This window comes from Periplaneta americana, chromosome 16 (genome assembly GCF_040183065.1).
Source record: "Periplaneta americana isolate PAMFEO1 chromosome 16, P.americana_PAMFEO1_priV1, whole genome shotgun sequence".
Lineage (NCBI taxonomy): Eukaryota > Metazoa > Arthropoda > Insecta > Blattodea > Blattidae > Periplaneta > Periplaneta americana.
In genome coordinates this window covers 111,683,128-111,699,859 of record NC_091132.1, presented here as the reverse complement: position 1 = coordinate 111,699,859, position 16,732 = coordinate 111,683,128, and the positions used below count along the sequence as shown (strand labels likewise).

Genomic DNA, 16,732 nt, shown 5'->3' with positions numbered 1-16,732 from the left:
TATCCTGATGAAGTACCAAATCTGGACATAAGTCATTTGTTATTTTTATTAGTGTGTTATGTGTAAAGTAATTTATAATTGTAGAATTTTCTTTCAGAAGTTTATTGGGATTTAATGTTTAAACACATTCCATAATAGAGGAATCTTTAATTTCAGAATATGTAACTACAAACTGTGTCAAAATACAAAATATTGCCAAATTAGACGAGTCTACCCTAACAACAGGAGAACCAACAGGAGAGACAAGATTTATCCAGAATCGAACGCTAGTTCCTTTGGTAAGCTTTCTATTGCCCAGAATGTGAAGTATTTATTTTATTGTCTGAAACACAAAAAAGGTTTTCTCCAGCAGTGACGTTTTCCAGAATCCCTCGTTATCTTCGAGGCGAGATAATGAAGACTCATTACTTGCAGGCAGGCACGTGATATCCTTCCCACAGCCACACGTTTCCACAGTCCCGCCGCAGTCATCCACAGTCGGATCCCTCCGGCGTTATCAACCACACGCTCGCCACTTCTCTCTGTTTCCGTAAGTGTCTGGTAACTCAGCGCAATGCGTAATCGTCATTGTGTGATTCAGTGTTGTTACTAATACTCTGAACGTGGGTAGCAGATGTCGGTTATGCAGAAGCCTACGAAATGCGGTTTGTCAGTGGTGTCCAACAATGTGCGGTGTGAACCTATTTCGACATTCGGTTGTTAATTTTGTGTTGTGTTTGTGTAGTGTGACAGCTTTTTTTTGTTGCATTAAAGGATTGAATATTGGTAAGTTGTTCAAAGTGAATTATATTTTAAATAAAGGCCTAACTTTCAAATCAACGACCACCTAAAATACTTCTATTTCCTCTCCTAAGTTCTATCTCATATATAAAAGTCAATATCGCTATGTATGTATGTATGTATGTATGTATGTATGTATGTATGTATGTATGTATGTATGTATGTATGTATGTACTCTATACAAATCTACACGCTTTGACCGATATTTATCAAAGTTTGCACATTTAACATACCTAATCAGGAGAAGAACATAGGCTACATTAAAATCGGACAAATGGACGTTAAATTAATTAAAAAGATAAAAAATAAAAATAAATACGATCAAACATTCCTGTATAATATTAAAATCCAATCTTATACAGTCAATTGTTCTTTATTATTGTCTATTGTATTCAACATCGACTTTCATGAGGCCATGGAAAAATAACATGAAATTAAATAATATTCTTGATACATCATGAAGACCAAAATCTAGACAATTTATGCAATAAGTATCTTTACGGAGTCCAGAACCGTATTTTCAGTTTCTAGAGACAGTTGTAGATAGTGAGTAGACCAGTGATCTCAACATTATAAACTGGATACACAACAACTGTAGAGAAATGCTGAAAAAAAGACGTGACGTGTAACTTCCGTACTATTGGCACACCTGAGGCGTATCTTTCTCTCTTTCTAACTCAAATGGGAAATGGTTGTTTTGTTGAAAGAAGTATATATAAAGAGTGCGGCAAAACATCCTCCCTAATTTAAAATTTAAATAAAGAACAGATGAATCAAAATAAGGAAACTGTATTAATATGAACTGTATCTAAACAGTGGGAAATTCAGGTGTACATGCGTTGCCATAGCGATATCAGATGACATGCGCAAAACAACAAGAATTGAATAGGACATTCAATACACGGAATTGACATTCAATTAGTGCAAACTGTATCTGTAACGAATTCCAACTATACCGTGGACGGGTGAAGAACGTGCTTACGATGTGGTATTGTTTCTGGTAAGTGGTAATTCCGTTGTCGCTGCTCAGATGTTTCCCGGACGCTTAATTTCTTCACGTGGCGACGTCCCTTGGCCAGCACGATCAGCAGACCTTGCACCCTGCAATTTTTTTCTATGGGGGCATCTTAAGGCTGAGGTGTTCACACATCGGCCGAGAACTTTGCCAGACCTAAGAAATGCAATAAAAGAAGAAACTGGTCTTATTCCTCAAGAAATGCCAGTTAGAGTGATTCAGAATTTCCGAAGTCGCATTCAACAACGCATTGATAGTGAAGGACACTACTTGAGAGACACGTTATTAAAAAAAATTAAAAATTCCCAGTGTTAAGATACCATTCATATTAATAAAGTTTCCTTATTTAGATCCATCTCTTTTTTATTTGAACTTTAAATTAAGGAGGATGTTTTGCCGCACCCTTTATTAATTATATTTCTTTAATTTTGCCGTTATAATGGTGAAATATTTTGCTGTACCGTACGTAAGACTGAGTAACAAAGAAGTGACATATAGGCCTACTTTATTTTTCCAAACAAGCCTGGATATAGAGACCCTAGGCAGTTAACAGAGTAGGATTTATTTAACGTAATTTCAATTTAGAAAATAGACAAGTAGACTTAGAAATGAAGTAGACGAGTAGCTAGGCTATCAATAAATTATACTTTTTTATATTAATAATTACAATATTACTTCTGATTGAGGTTCTGGCTGATACGTATATATATATATATATATATATATATATATATATGTGTGTGTGTGTGTATACAGCAGTACACCACTTTTATGTAAGAGGAAAAACAATTGTTTGTATACATCTGATTAGTGAAATATGTTATTAGTCATCGATGAATGCAATGGAGGGAGAAAAGAGATGGTAACCCTATCCAATTATCTCCTGGCTTAGTTGCTTCATGAGTGATGTCTCATTGGTGTCACTTATGAGGTTCAAACCTATCTTCGAACAGTTGACTAAACTACAATTTATAACAAGATTTATTGGCACGCGAAAGTTTGCCACAGCAAATAGCACTATTATTATTATTATTATTATTATTATTATTATTATTATTATTCCTGGCCGGGACCCCCTCGAAGTTAGACCCCTAGCAAGGTGCCCAGTTACTGATAAAATATTACTAAATTATACCAAAATAAAAACTAGCAAATATGAATAAATTATTTTGTCTGTGACAGAAGACAATGATTTCTCAAGTTCTGTAACATTATTCGCCGAATCTAAACAAAATATATAATTTTTAAATATCTATACTTACAGAGAAATTTCACTTAGGACTATATCCACATTTTCTTTAACAATATTTGCAAAAAAGTATTTTAAAATAACAACACATGAAAAATAAAATGTAACTTTTTATACAATGAATTTTCAGTAAGTTCAACTTCAAAAGCATTGAATAAATTTACTTCCGAGGTGGCCTATATATCATGTTTATTATTAAAACTAGTGGCTTTTGCAGCAAATGCTGCAAACTAATTTCATTAGAAGTTCAAATAAACATTTTTCAGATTTATTTTCAATGAAGAATACCAGCCATTTTGAAAGTTATTTGCTTCCATAATAATGAAACATACTCTCTCTGTATGGTTTTTATGCCAAATACTTTTTCTTGAACCTATGTATCTTGAGTTTCAACGCGAAAACGCAAGTAACGATATCAGGGCGATCAGTGGGATTTTCATGTGGGAGTAAAGCAATAGCTATTTCAAGTTGTGGATTGTAAAAGTCAGGTTTGCTATGTTTCGAACAATAGACATAGCATCTTGGTATAGCTGCTGCATGTGGAGCTTGAAATGTAGAGGGTAAAATCATTTTATCCTGCTAAGAGATCTTGCTGAAATGATCGAGAGACTACAAAATTTTGTAGGCTTCTTATTTTATCAGTAAGTAATACCGTCTTTCCTTAGGAACTGTAATTTTTGCGCTCTCTCGAGCCAATACCGAAGAGAATGACGCATATAAATATCTATACCATACCGCCATTAAGTATATGAAAAAGACTCAACCCCATTTAATTAATAACTATAAAGATATTTGATTTTTAATAACAATATTATTATCTTACATAAGTTCTTATATATATATATATATAATAGCCGCCACTCAATAAATTATAGAAATGAAGATCTAGTTTAACACATTCTCTACATCTACTTACATAACCCCAAAACGTTTCACTTTCATATCATCAGAATAGCATGAATATGTATAATTAAAGAAAAATAATCACATCATGGCATTAACTGTAATGAAATCTTTCTTTTCTAATGGTAATAATGTCATCAAACCAACTCAAGTTTTGTAGATTTCAATATCCAATACACAGCTGTACTCAGAAAATTACACACCGCAGAATCAGACCTGTAAATTACTTTTAGCAAGTCTTGAAATTTTTAATAACCAATTGAATTTGAACTCTAAATATGTCAGCAATCCTGCAGGTTATGGCCTTCGTGTAATAGCTATTGTTTATTGTAGTGTGTCTTTTGTTTTATTCTGAAATCACGGCCGTGCTGAAATGCAATTAAGTAGTTCTCAAAACTGATGAAAGATGGATTTTGGAAAGTATGAAAATGAAGTAGGAAAATTGACATTTCATTGAAAACTATTATTTTTCTGAAAACTTTGGGTTCCAAGCTTCAAAATGAGAGGTCATTTATTAAAACCCGTTCAGCCGTTTTCCCGTAATTTCCATTACCATTTCAAATTATATATATATATATATATATATATATATATCATAGATGTTTCCTTCAAAGGTGAACATTACTGTCACAGCCTACCCTTTGGACTAGTTTAATTGCTGTAAATATGTATAATTGAAAATTACTTACTCCCCTTTTTAACTATAGAAACTATAATATTAAAAACGATATGGAACCTAATGATGATACGGCATAACGGTAGGGAAAACCGAAGAACAGAAGTTAAATTGCTCGGTGCACAGTTGTTTTCTTCCGGTAAAAATCGCGCGAAAACTGACCCAAATCGAATCCTGGCCCCTTGGGATTAAAGGCCGCCATCTCATTCAGCAATGGCTGACAAGCAAAAATTCTCATGGGGACAGATAAAAAACTTAATTGTTTTCTTCCACCATGTTAATAATGTCAACACAAGTGCTTATACAAATTCTGGCCACTCGAGCGCGATTACAAAGGTCGTCCCCAAAGTAAGTTTCCCTGGAGTCGTTTACAGAAAGAAAACACAATTTCATGGAGTGATATTTTATTGGAACAGATAAAGCAATTGTTAAGCTATTTTTCAACACAGGCCTATTCCCCACCGAAACTGAGGTATTTGTCATGTCATGGGATCAACAGAGAACTGCAGACAGCTGTCACACACTGGTTCCGATTTCAGGCGGCAGACTTCTACGACACAGGAATACAAAATTTGATCCCATGGTATGACAAATGTCTCAATTCTGGTGCGGAATATATTGAAAAATAGCTCTACAATTGCAAATGTGTTCCAATAAATCTTCCCATGAAATTGTGTTTCCTTTCTGTAAACGGCCCCAGGCAAACTTACTTTCTGAGCGGCCCTCGTAATTGCGCTCGAGTGGCCTAAATTTGTATAAGCACTTGTTTTGACATTATTAACATGGTGGAAAAGAAAAAAAAGAACTTTTTATCTTCTTCCATGATACGTAATGTTTGCTTTTGAGTTTATACTTGTGTGAGACCTAGCGTGCCAGACAGACCTAATCTTATGAAATCCATGTTGTTTGATACATTCACATAAATGAAAATAGTATCCAGAAGTCACCATCCATATTTCCGTTTAAATCTACCGCTAAAAGTAAGATTATACAAGGCGGGAGTAATATAACTGCACATTTTAACAGCTTAGGCTATTCTTTGAACAGAGTCCAAGAAAGAAATTGCAATACCATATTAGTCCCAAATGAATACTTTTCTCTGAAAGCATTATTTTCCGCTAAATGTTAAAGCCGTTTTACTCGATATGATTGATTGTATGATTGTAATTTTTATTCCTAGCATTAGGGAAATTGATACCGAATGATTTATCCCTTTGCAGTCTTTAAATAAGATGGACGGTTTTCTTGAAAATGAATTAAAAAGATTAACGCGTAACGTTATATCCTGCCGTTAGGAAGTCCGGCAACCCTGCTGCAGTGGCAAAATGACGAAATGCTGCTATTCAGACCTGCGTTCGTGTGTGAGCCGGCGATGCGCTGTTGCCAAATACGCAGATTTTTAGTTTAATTTTCTAATTAATGATGCACTTAATAACAGACAGGGTTTGGAATTGAACGGGTTCCATCAGCTGCTTGTCTATGCGGATGAGTGAATATGTTAGGAAAAAATCCACAAACGATTAGGGAAAACACGGAAATTTTACTTGAAGCAAGTAAAGAGATAGGGTTGGAAGTAAATCCCGAGAAGCCAAAGTATATGATTATGTCTCGTGACCAGAATATTGTACGAAATGGAAATATAAAAACTGGAAATTTATCCTTCGAAGAAGTGGAAAAATTCAAATATCTTGGAGCAACAGTAACAAATATAAATGACACTCGGGAGGAAATTGAACACAGAATAAATATGGGAAATGCCTGTTATTATTCGGCTGAGAGGCTTTTATCATCCAGTCTGCTGCCAAAAAATCTGAAAGTTAGAATTTATAAAACAGTTATATTACCGGTTATACATTATATGGTTGTGAAACTTGGATTCTCACTTTGTGAGAGGAACAGAGATTAAGAGTGTTTGAGAATCAGGTTCTTAGGAAAATATTTGGGGCTAAGAGGGATGAAGTTACAGGAGAATGGAGAAAGTTACACAACGCAGAACTTCACGCATTGTATTCTTCACCTGACATAATTAGGAACATTAAATCCAGACGTTTGAGATGGGCAGGGCATGCAGCACGTATGGGCGAATCCAGAAATGCATATAGAGTGTTGATTGGGAGGCCGGAGGGAAAAAGACCTTTAGGGAGGCCGAGACGTAGATGGAAGGATAATATTAAAATGGACTTGAGGGAGATGGGATATGATGATAGAGAGTGGATTAATCTTGCACAGGATAGGGACCGATGGCGGGCTTATGTGAGGGCGGCAATGAACCTTTAGGTTCCTTAAAAGCCATTTGTAAGTAAGTACTTAATTACAAAACGCATAATATATTTTTTATTTATTTTAATGTATTCTCTTGCCTCTTCAATGTGCACAGTTATATTATTTCCATCCTGTATTGCCTAATAGCTGTGTCACTTTCAGTTTTATACTAATCATTTTCAAGACAAATATTTACCGTACGTCTACAATAGAAAACTGAATGTTATTGGGTAACCGCTGCTTAATAATAAACTTTCAAATGAGTAATATTACGTATTGTATAATGCGTTCAATTCTAGAAAAAATTATAATTTTTCTGCACTTCTAAAGATTAATACAGAGAACAAATTGCCAGTCTATGTACCCTGTCGTAACTTCAATGGACTAGGAAAGTTCTGTGAATTTCAGAAGAGGCGAGACTTGAAATTTTTCTGTTGTTGATATGAATACAGGCGTTCACGACGTTTTGACAGATGGTCGCAGCTTCTCTTCATATGAATACATGGGGAGGGGGAGGGGAGAGGGAAGATTATTGAAACTACAAACGACTAGCCGTCCTCGGGAGCACCAGTAGTTACTGCGCTAGTCGCTGGATCCAAGTTTCGCGGATTCAAACCCGATCGGCATGAATTCCTCCGGAAGGGAAGTAAATCTGTGGATCCAGTGTCGTAGATTTACAGCAAATAAAAAAACCCTGTTCCTGGTAGAGAGCTTCAGGCAAAATCTATTGGTCATTTCTCGCTCACGTTTAATTTCGACCTGAATGACCTCTGTAGTTTAAAGAGTGATTCAAAGACATCACCGGTGCCACTAAAAATGGCGAAATCCACTTGATTGAATCGAGTTCAAGTCTAAGTTGAAGTCTCACCTCTTCAAGATATTCCATCATTGCTGTTGTCCTTGTCCACAACTTACCCTGTGTACTTGTTTACTTTTTGCATGTATGGACTCTACTCGCCTATTGATACCCAAATGTTAAACATCTAATATCGAAAACAACCTCAAACTTTGTGTCACGGTCTGCACGTTGTCTCTAAATCCTCGAGTTTTCCAATATTAGAAAAAAAATATATTGTTCTACTAAACAGCATTTAATTGATAAATTATTATTTCTTTGTAATACTATTATTACTAGAGGAAGTGTTTCAAATATAGAATACCGGTACCATTTTCTTTTTCGTTTGAAACCTACATGTTTTGAATGCTGAACGTAAAGTATTGTCCCGTTTATTGCTGAATGTACCTGTAAATGGTTCATCGGACTTGTTAGAAATTCGTAAGTTGTTATAAAATGTTTGAAGGAAATAATTTCCTCAAAATCTAACACATTTCCTTCATAAAATTAGAGGTACAAATATGAAATACTATTAATAAGTTACAAGATTAACAAAATTGTAAATAAATAATTGATTAAATGGCGATCTTACTCGTGATAATTATGTAAGCATGTGCGTCTTACAGCTTTTTCGGTGCTACTTGACACCATCCTCAGAGCCTACTACATCCTGGCGCTATCTCAACTTCGCTGCCTGTTGTGTGGGTGCGTTCATGTGATGAAGAGTTGTGTCAAATAGTGTGTGTGTTCTGAAATTGATCTGTGTGTTGAGTATTTGGTTAGAGTGTGTTAGTGTGTCTGTATATTTCATATTGTTCTAGTGTGTTGAGTTTTTGGTTTTTGGGTTGTATGTGTAAGATTTCCATATCTGTATTTATGTTATTGCATGTGTGGTTAGCATTAGTTATGTGTTCGGCATATGTAGATGTATTGTGTCCTCTGGTTATTGCTTTAATGTGTTCTTTGTATCGAGTTCGGAATGATCTGCCTGTCTGTCCAAGGTAGAAACTGTCGCAACTATTGCATGTGAGTTTGTATACGCCTGTGTGGTTGTATTTATTTGTTTGTGTGTTGAGATGTCTTTGTAGTGTGTTTTCTGTTCTGTATGCTATGTTGTATTTCTGTTTTCTGAATGAAGATGCGATCTTGTGTGTGTTTTTGTTTTCGTATGTTAGTGTGATGTATTTCTTGTGTTCGTGTTGTGTCTTGTGTGTTTTTGTGTTTGTTGAGTTTTTGTTTTGTCTTCCTTATGATGTTGTCTATTATGTTTGGGTTGTAACCATTTTCTTGTGCTATGTATTTGATTGTGTTCACTTCTTCATTGTAGTGTTGTTGACTCATGGGTATGTTGAGTAATCTGTGTACCATTGTCCTGAATGCAGCATGCTTGTGTTGTGTGGGGTGATCAGATGTGTTGTGTATGTGTGTGGTGATGGTGGTGGGTTTTCTGTGTAGCCGCACATGCTGTAAGCCACACATGCTTACATAATTAACACGAGTAAGATCGCCATTTAATCAATTATTTATATTCAAGTGTTAAAAGTAGTGGACGAAAGATTTAACATGGAAAATTGTAAAGTCAAAATGGCCTCTACTAAAAGAAGCACAGAACAATCATTCAGCATCTTCATTAGAAGGTGTTTTCCCAACCGTAATACTGAATTCAGATGAATCGTCTCTCACGTCTTTTCTCGAACTTGTTTTATGGCTTCTTGCATTGCCTTTTCATTCCATTGTTATCTAAGTTTGTTGAAAGGTGCGGTTGTCTCTCCAGAAAACCAGAGTACAAAGATGGAATACTAATAATACTAGCATTTCATATTTGTGACACACTGATGTCAGTCATAACCTCAAAACATATAATTTAAAAACGAAATAATTACACATACGTACATTGCTATAAACGTAAATTATTTCTCTTTAAGAATATAGGCCTATATCATTAATATTCCTAATAGGCCTATATTCAAGAAAAGAACTTTCCAGCAACATTTTCACTTTCCTCCAAAACGCAATAACGATAAACGTTTCAACAGTTCATGAAAATTAAACATAACCTAAGCGTTAACTTAAGAATATAAACGTTACGGTAAAATCAAGATCATTCACGATGGGAACATAAACATAACAGCAAACATACTTGGTAACCATGGAAACATAACAACGACGCCATTTCCTCATATTCTGTCGTATACTTCAACGCTCCACGATTGTGTCCTGTTTGCAAATCACGTAAGCATAAGCATGAAAGTTTGGACATTGCAAACTTTCATGTTAACGTCTTACGGTAATGTTAATGTCAATGCTTATGTGAATCATTGTGAATGATCCCATTTGGTAGCCTGGGCGCAAACTTCTGTGTTTATGTTACGGTTATGTTTAATTTTGATTGTGAATGGGCCTTTCAGCTTCTAACTGCAAACTAACACATTCCCGCCAAAGAGAATATCAGTGCGTAGTAATTGGAAGGCTTCCGCTAGAATACAGCTCGTCTCAGGTCCTAGGCTGTATCACACTAGGCCTATTTCATATTTGTAACACTTCCTCTATTCATTCATTCATAGTTTTCTGTCCAAGGTCAGGTCCTTCATTGCAAATCCAGCATTCTCCAATCTTCCCTATTTTTCGCCTTCCTCAATCTCCGTATACGATCCAAATAGTTTATGTCGTCTATCGTCTGATATCTTCTTCTGTCCCGAACTTTCCTCCTGTTCACCATTACATCCAGTGGATCCTTCAATAGGCAGTTTCTTCTGAACCAGATATCCATCCAATTTCTTCTTTCTTTGTCGCATTGTTATTATTATTGTTATTATTATTATTATTATTATTATTATTATTATTATTATTATTATTATTATTATTATCATCATCATCATCATCATCATTACACCTACATTATTATAGCATTAGGTCTATATCTGATATTTCAACTCGAACACTTATAACGGACACAAATAAGTAAAGTTTATGATTATTTCAGAATCTCATTATGAAGGAGTGCTAGGCCTACAAAAAAAAAGTTGAAAGACTTCAGAAGATACGTGAAAACTAATTTCTGAACAAATTTGTCACTATGCAATATCGCAGTCTTTATTAATATACAGTAATTTTTTGTCATTTTATGTATAAACCTACATTTCCTATAAATAGGCCTAGAGAAATCGGCATACTAAATACGTACAGATCCTGTTCGATAATTTATAACCGAAATAGGAGTCCAAGGAAAAAGACGGAGGTTCGACTTGTCTGCTTTTCGTCCTGTTGGACAATCATTAATCGCTTTCAATTTTCCATAGAGTAGAAATATAATTGAATATTCAACTTTTTATTTACGTTTTCTAAGTTTAAAAGCTTTTGTACAGGGACATCATTTTATTTTTACTAACATTTCTAACTTGGCTATACTTTGTTAAGAACCGGAAACACAGTTTGCTACCTTTTCCACGACTGGAGTTCGATGATGCTGGCGTAATATACAAACAAATCACTTTACTAGGTGTAGGAGGGAAGAAATGTAGTTCATCCATTTACGTAAACTAGGAAATATTACGCTTTTGAGTTTGATAATTTCCATTAGATTTTTGTTTAATCAAAATACAGTACAGTATTAACAATGAGTGTTTTTACTTACGAATTGAGCTGTCCATGCGGACGTATTCATTATGCAGTGTATATTATACTGTCTACAGCACATTAGCGTACAATATAGAGAATGAAGTTAAATTGAAAAATAATCATAATATGGATGTTTAAACACATTTTTGAAAATGGTGGCCGTTCATTTCGATACAGGCTTCAGTTCTAATGTGCATATTATCGCGCTATAGACTATTGTACCTAATCCCAATTACCAGTTTCGTCCTTCGTACTAGTAACTCATGTTGAAATAATTCTATATCTACTCTATAAAAGAGTACCTTACGTACTGTAAATTCAATCTTCACTTCTATCCGACCCGAAAAGATAAAATTACTCAGACATGCTATCTACTGTCTGTCCAAGTGGTTATGTCGGAAGGTAGTAGAAAGAGGGGGGAGGAAATCACGTGACAGTTAATTACTTAACGAGGCCCTTTTACTTAAGTTATTTTAAACAGTTGTATAATATTACGTAGACGTCCAATTTCTAACAGAAATTAATGTTCTTAGAAAAGAGCTAAGACAGTCCAGCCACTAGTCTTTACAGAGAGGCGAATAGAAATAGGTGGGGGGAAACCGGGATGCGACGTAGGCAAATGGGCGACAGTAGCTATGCGAAAATTATTCAATATTGAAAGCTCTTTCGTCACTGGAAAACGCGAACATATTTTTGGAACGTACTGTTTACTATGACCGTAAGTCTACTATAACTGTATATGCGGTCTTGGATCTGTGTGGAGGACGGGTGATCTTCATTAGTAGAAGGGGTGGGAGTGAAGTACATTCAAAAACTCAGGTACAATAAAAATTGAAGTAAAAATAAAATGATATCCCTGTATAAAACGTGAAGTAGCAATGTCGGACTATAAGAATCACAAGACAAACCGAAGTAACCTGAGAAAGAACTCGCTTCATAATATTTTTGTAGGCTATGTATTCCAGCCAGAAATGTGTTCTGTAATATAATAATATTATAAATATAAATACCTAACTATTTAATTTTTCAGGATTCAATAGGCGGAGGATATTACAACAGACGAACACCATTTCTCAAGTTTATTGGACGAGCAGACTTCAATCCCATGAAGAGTGTTAGTTTGAAATGTTAAGTCATATCCGTTCGTAGAAGTACATTCTAATAAGATAGTAGGCTGCTTACAACAGGAAGTGGCAACGCAATAATTAAAACAAAGTACAAGTTTTCGATGCGTACGAAAAATAAAGTGTCCTGCGTTATATAAAGAATGTATAGAAATCACAGTGAATACATTATTCAGACATTTTCAATCGATAACGATAAAAAGAGGTTTAATATTTCCAATTAAAAGTGAATTCTGTAATAGTCAAGTATTTTAAATAGAAGTCCAATAACTCAAGATGGTGGAATCGGATAACAGGGAAGAGGAACCTGTCGTGACAGAATACACGAGGCCTAACAAGCACTGCTTCAAGAAACCAAACTTTCAAGTGGTCAGACCTCAGCCCTTTAAATGGCATGGTGCGGGTTCTGTGCCAGCTTTCAACAAGTGTCCCGATGGAGACAGAAGTGGAATCGGATATACGCTGAACTCAGCTTTTCAGCCTGTACTCGCTGAGAAACACAGCTATGACGAAGCGAGGTTTGTTCCTATGGTGATAAAATACAACCCAGAACGTGAAGAAAACACTCAAGTCACCTGGTGCTATTCTTCTGGGATCGACCACAGCCGGGCTGTTGCAGTCAGTGAAGTTCAAAGAAATTTTAAATCACACATACAAAGAGAATGGGCACCAAAAATCGAGGATATATCTTCGAGACGCAGAAGCAGTAGTGACGAAGAGGAGAAAGACGCCGGAGATTCGTACGGAAGGGAAAATACACAAAACCAAAATAAATTTAAGATGGAGAATGCAGAGGAAAAGAGGTACGACACTGCAACTTCGCCTGGGAAGCATTTTAATTCTTGCATGAATTATGTTACTAAAGAAGCTAGAATTAAAACGATATCACCAACACTAAACGATTCCCAGAGTATCAAAGAGGATCTGTCGAGGAATATATCTTTCAGTAAAGAAAGTTATTTTGATGAAGGCAATATTCGTAAAATATATTCTGAATTATATTTACAATTACCACCAGATAAAGCCTCACGTGATTCTAATCGAGATTCTAGTGGCTGTTCAAGTTTGTCTGATGAGGAATATCTTTGCAATGAGGAAGGAAGTCCTATATCGATGAGATCATACCAAATAGTAGATTCATGTTTTACTCCGTCGCCCACAGCCTCACCTATTAAAAAAGAGAGTTACTTCGGAGGAGACTATGCTACAGCGGTATTATTAGCTGAAGATGAGGTATTCATCAGAGATGGAGACAGTGACACAAAAGACAGGACAAATTCAATCGCGGACAGCGACTACGTTTCACCTCTTTCATCGCCAGATACCAGCTGTAAAGACAGTACAAACAGTTCACCATTTTACATTGATTCTGAGCATTATCAATTCGATAATGCAGAGCACACGAATAAATATAGAATGGAGTTGGAAGAAAGAGAAAATGGATTGGATTTGAGTCCATCACATACAGACAACGAACTAAATGTATTACAAATGGAAACTGAACATAAAATGACAGTTGACGAAGATGATGATAGCTCCAGATCTAGTAACAGATACTACAGGATACAATCTAATGTATCTACTCCTACAGTTATCAAAAGATGTTTTCTTGACGTTGAAAGAGGACAAAATGCAGAAAAGTATCTTACAACTGAGTCAGAGAATGTTGCAAAATCTCCCCATATCAAAATGAGAAACTTCAGCACTGTTGATAAACAGGCATCTGAAGACAAATATCAGAAGATTTTTTCCACGGAAAACGCAGGCGATAAAATTGTGTCTTCACAAAAGAGGTACACTCCAAAAGAAGTAACTGTAGTCCATGACCTGCATTTTAATGGCAAAGCTCTCTCGGCATGTGGTACCAATGTATCTCAAACTATCACTCCTGGAGATAACCAAGATCCAGGGAGTTTAAAAATTAACTCGGTGACTTTCAATACACAAAGTGACAGACAAAGAAATCGCGAATTTGGTACTGAACTTATGAACACCAAAATTTACGACAAATCATGTTCTGAAGTTCAAAAATCATCTCCGCAAGAAAGTTCTCTCTTGGAAACTCCAAAGCATTTGGAAAATCCAGAGTGTCTCGGAAGTGAAGTTAAGTTTTCCCAACCATTATCACCTCTAAAGAATAAAATTAATAGTAACCTACACAGCCATGACGTACATCCACATATTAGGTCCCTTCAAGAAATCAGGACAAATTTCGGCAACAGAGTGACGAATGGAGCTGTGCCCTTCCAACGTAAATCTGTCGTGGTAGAAGTCAGGAAAGAAAATATACCGGTACGGGTGAACAACGAGAGAAGCACGGAGTTTTGTGATGAAGTGATGGTACAGGACACTCCTCTGTTTTCTGCGGAAGATGTAGCATTAAGAGGCAGAGTCCTTGTTTTGCTGTGGGTGCTGTTAGGCGAGAGGAGACTCCGTGAGGTTGGATATCCAGTGGAACCCGTTCACCGCATCCTGTGGAGAGCTGTGGACGTTTGCTGCTCCGTGGCCGGTGTGAAGAGTGCTGCTGCGGTCCCCCTCAACGCCGACCACGACTGCGGGCCCGACATGCTTTGCTTCCGTGACCACACTCATCGCTTCCTGGAGGTCTGCGCCCCCACCCGTGAGCACTGGAAGCAATTCGGCTGGGCAAGTCTCACTGTTGACGCTGTAGTGCGCAAAATCTACGATGAAGGTGAGTGTACGATCTTTTATGCCTTATCTTATGAAACAAATAAGTACTTTATTGTATGAATGTGAGTGTGATTGTGAGTGTGCCGGGTTAATATTAATTAACCAATCATCACAAATATAAAATACATCAGGACTGTCGCTGGGCAGTAACCTGAACACACGTTTGAGCGTCATATTGTTGACAAGTAACTCCATCTGTTAGCACAGCCATAAACCACCTAATAGATGCTATAGAGTTACCAACAACGAAAAAAAAAAATAAGTACTTTATATTCACCTCTGTGTTTCCATTTCATATCATATTACATGAAATTTATTCTGAGTAACAGAATAGAAAGTGGATTATTGGCTTAATATTCCACTTTGAAACAAGTGAATATTTCCCAGATCCTTATTCCTGTTGTTATTCAAGCGATAATATTTAATTTAAAAAAGATTGAAACTACCAATAAGAATGTACTTTGGAGACTGAGATGTTTAGACGATTATCAATGACATAACAAAATCCATATAGACCTGCCCGCAGCAAAAAATTGAGATTCCTTTAGAGGAACTTGAGAATAATTTTGGCAAAACTTTCGCGAGTTTCCCGACTACAAGTGAGCACCACACTGTGTAGGCTACACTATGTCATTGAGTGGTTACAATGGAGTAATGGTGAAGTGCAAATGGGAGGATTAAATGCAGTAGAAAATTGCTCGACAGATGTTTGGTTCATCACAAATCTCACAGAATCCGCCCGTGATGAAATCTCTTCTCCTTTTCGTAAGAAACTGTCATCATTTATTTTTACTTTTCTATCCCATGAAATATAAAACCGAGCGTTGTTCTGTGTTAGAATAATTAATTACCAATACCTGCCAAGGAAGAGGTATTCTATTCTGTGATTTATTTAGTTATACTTGGTTCCTATAATCCATTAGACAAAAACTTCTTATATTAGAGGCAAACTTAAGTTAATACAAACTTCATATTTCGCCGAGGGCCATTCGCAATGCACGGGCCGTACGTTTGGTCTAGTGAATTGCCTCGCTTTTGAATAACTGCTTAGGAAAATAAATCATAACGATATCAATTACAGGTGACAAAGAAACTGAAATGTTGTGTAACTTGGTAGATATATACACCAATGAGTGAAGTAGGCCTAAGCTTATATGCCGTCTTCGTGAAATACAGGCCTATTTGATGCAATATAACATGAATTCTCTTCTAACTAAAAATAATTTCTTACATAGACTCGTAGGCCTATTCAGAATGGACATAGTAAAATTATTAGTTACGAACTGAAGCAATTTTATTTATTAAATGAAAGAGCGGCTCTTCGGTTTCAGGTGGAAACAAAGATATTATTCTGTTCACCACATTCTTCAGAATTGAAGATATGTCACTGACGAACAGTTGACTGCTAAAGCTGATAGAACTCCCTCTAGGATGGCGACTGCAACACTAGCCGGAAAAGCAAAAGCCCGAGTTTGATAAGGTTGTTTACATGCATAATTACTTTGTTGTTAAAATAAGATTCAACTTTATTATGTAACACAACATGAGCCAGCGGCGTGACTACTAAATATGTTACTGG

The 16,732-nt window shown here is 36.1% G+C and overlaps 1 protein-coding gene across 1 annotated transcript in view; it reads left to right on the top strand.

Moving 5' to 3' along the window:
- The first annotated feature begins 489 nt into the window (after positions 1-489).
- LOC138691075 (uncharacterized) overlaps positions 490-16,732 on the top strand; it is a 103,240-nt gene continuing 86,997 nt past the window's right edge. The window contains exons 1-2 of the mRNA XM_069812766.1: positions 490-765; positions 12,369-15,154. Coding sequence (XP_069668867.1) covers positions 12,739-15,154 — 2,416 coding nt within the window. The 5' untranslated portion in view covers positions 490-765; positions 12,369-12,738. The remainder of the gene's footprint in view (positions 766-12,368; positions 15,155-16,732) is intronic.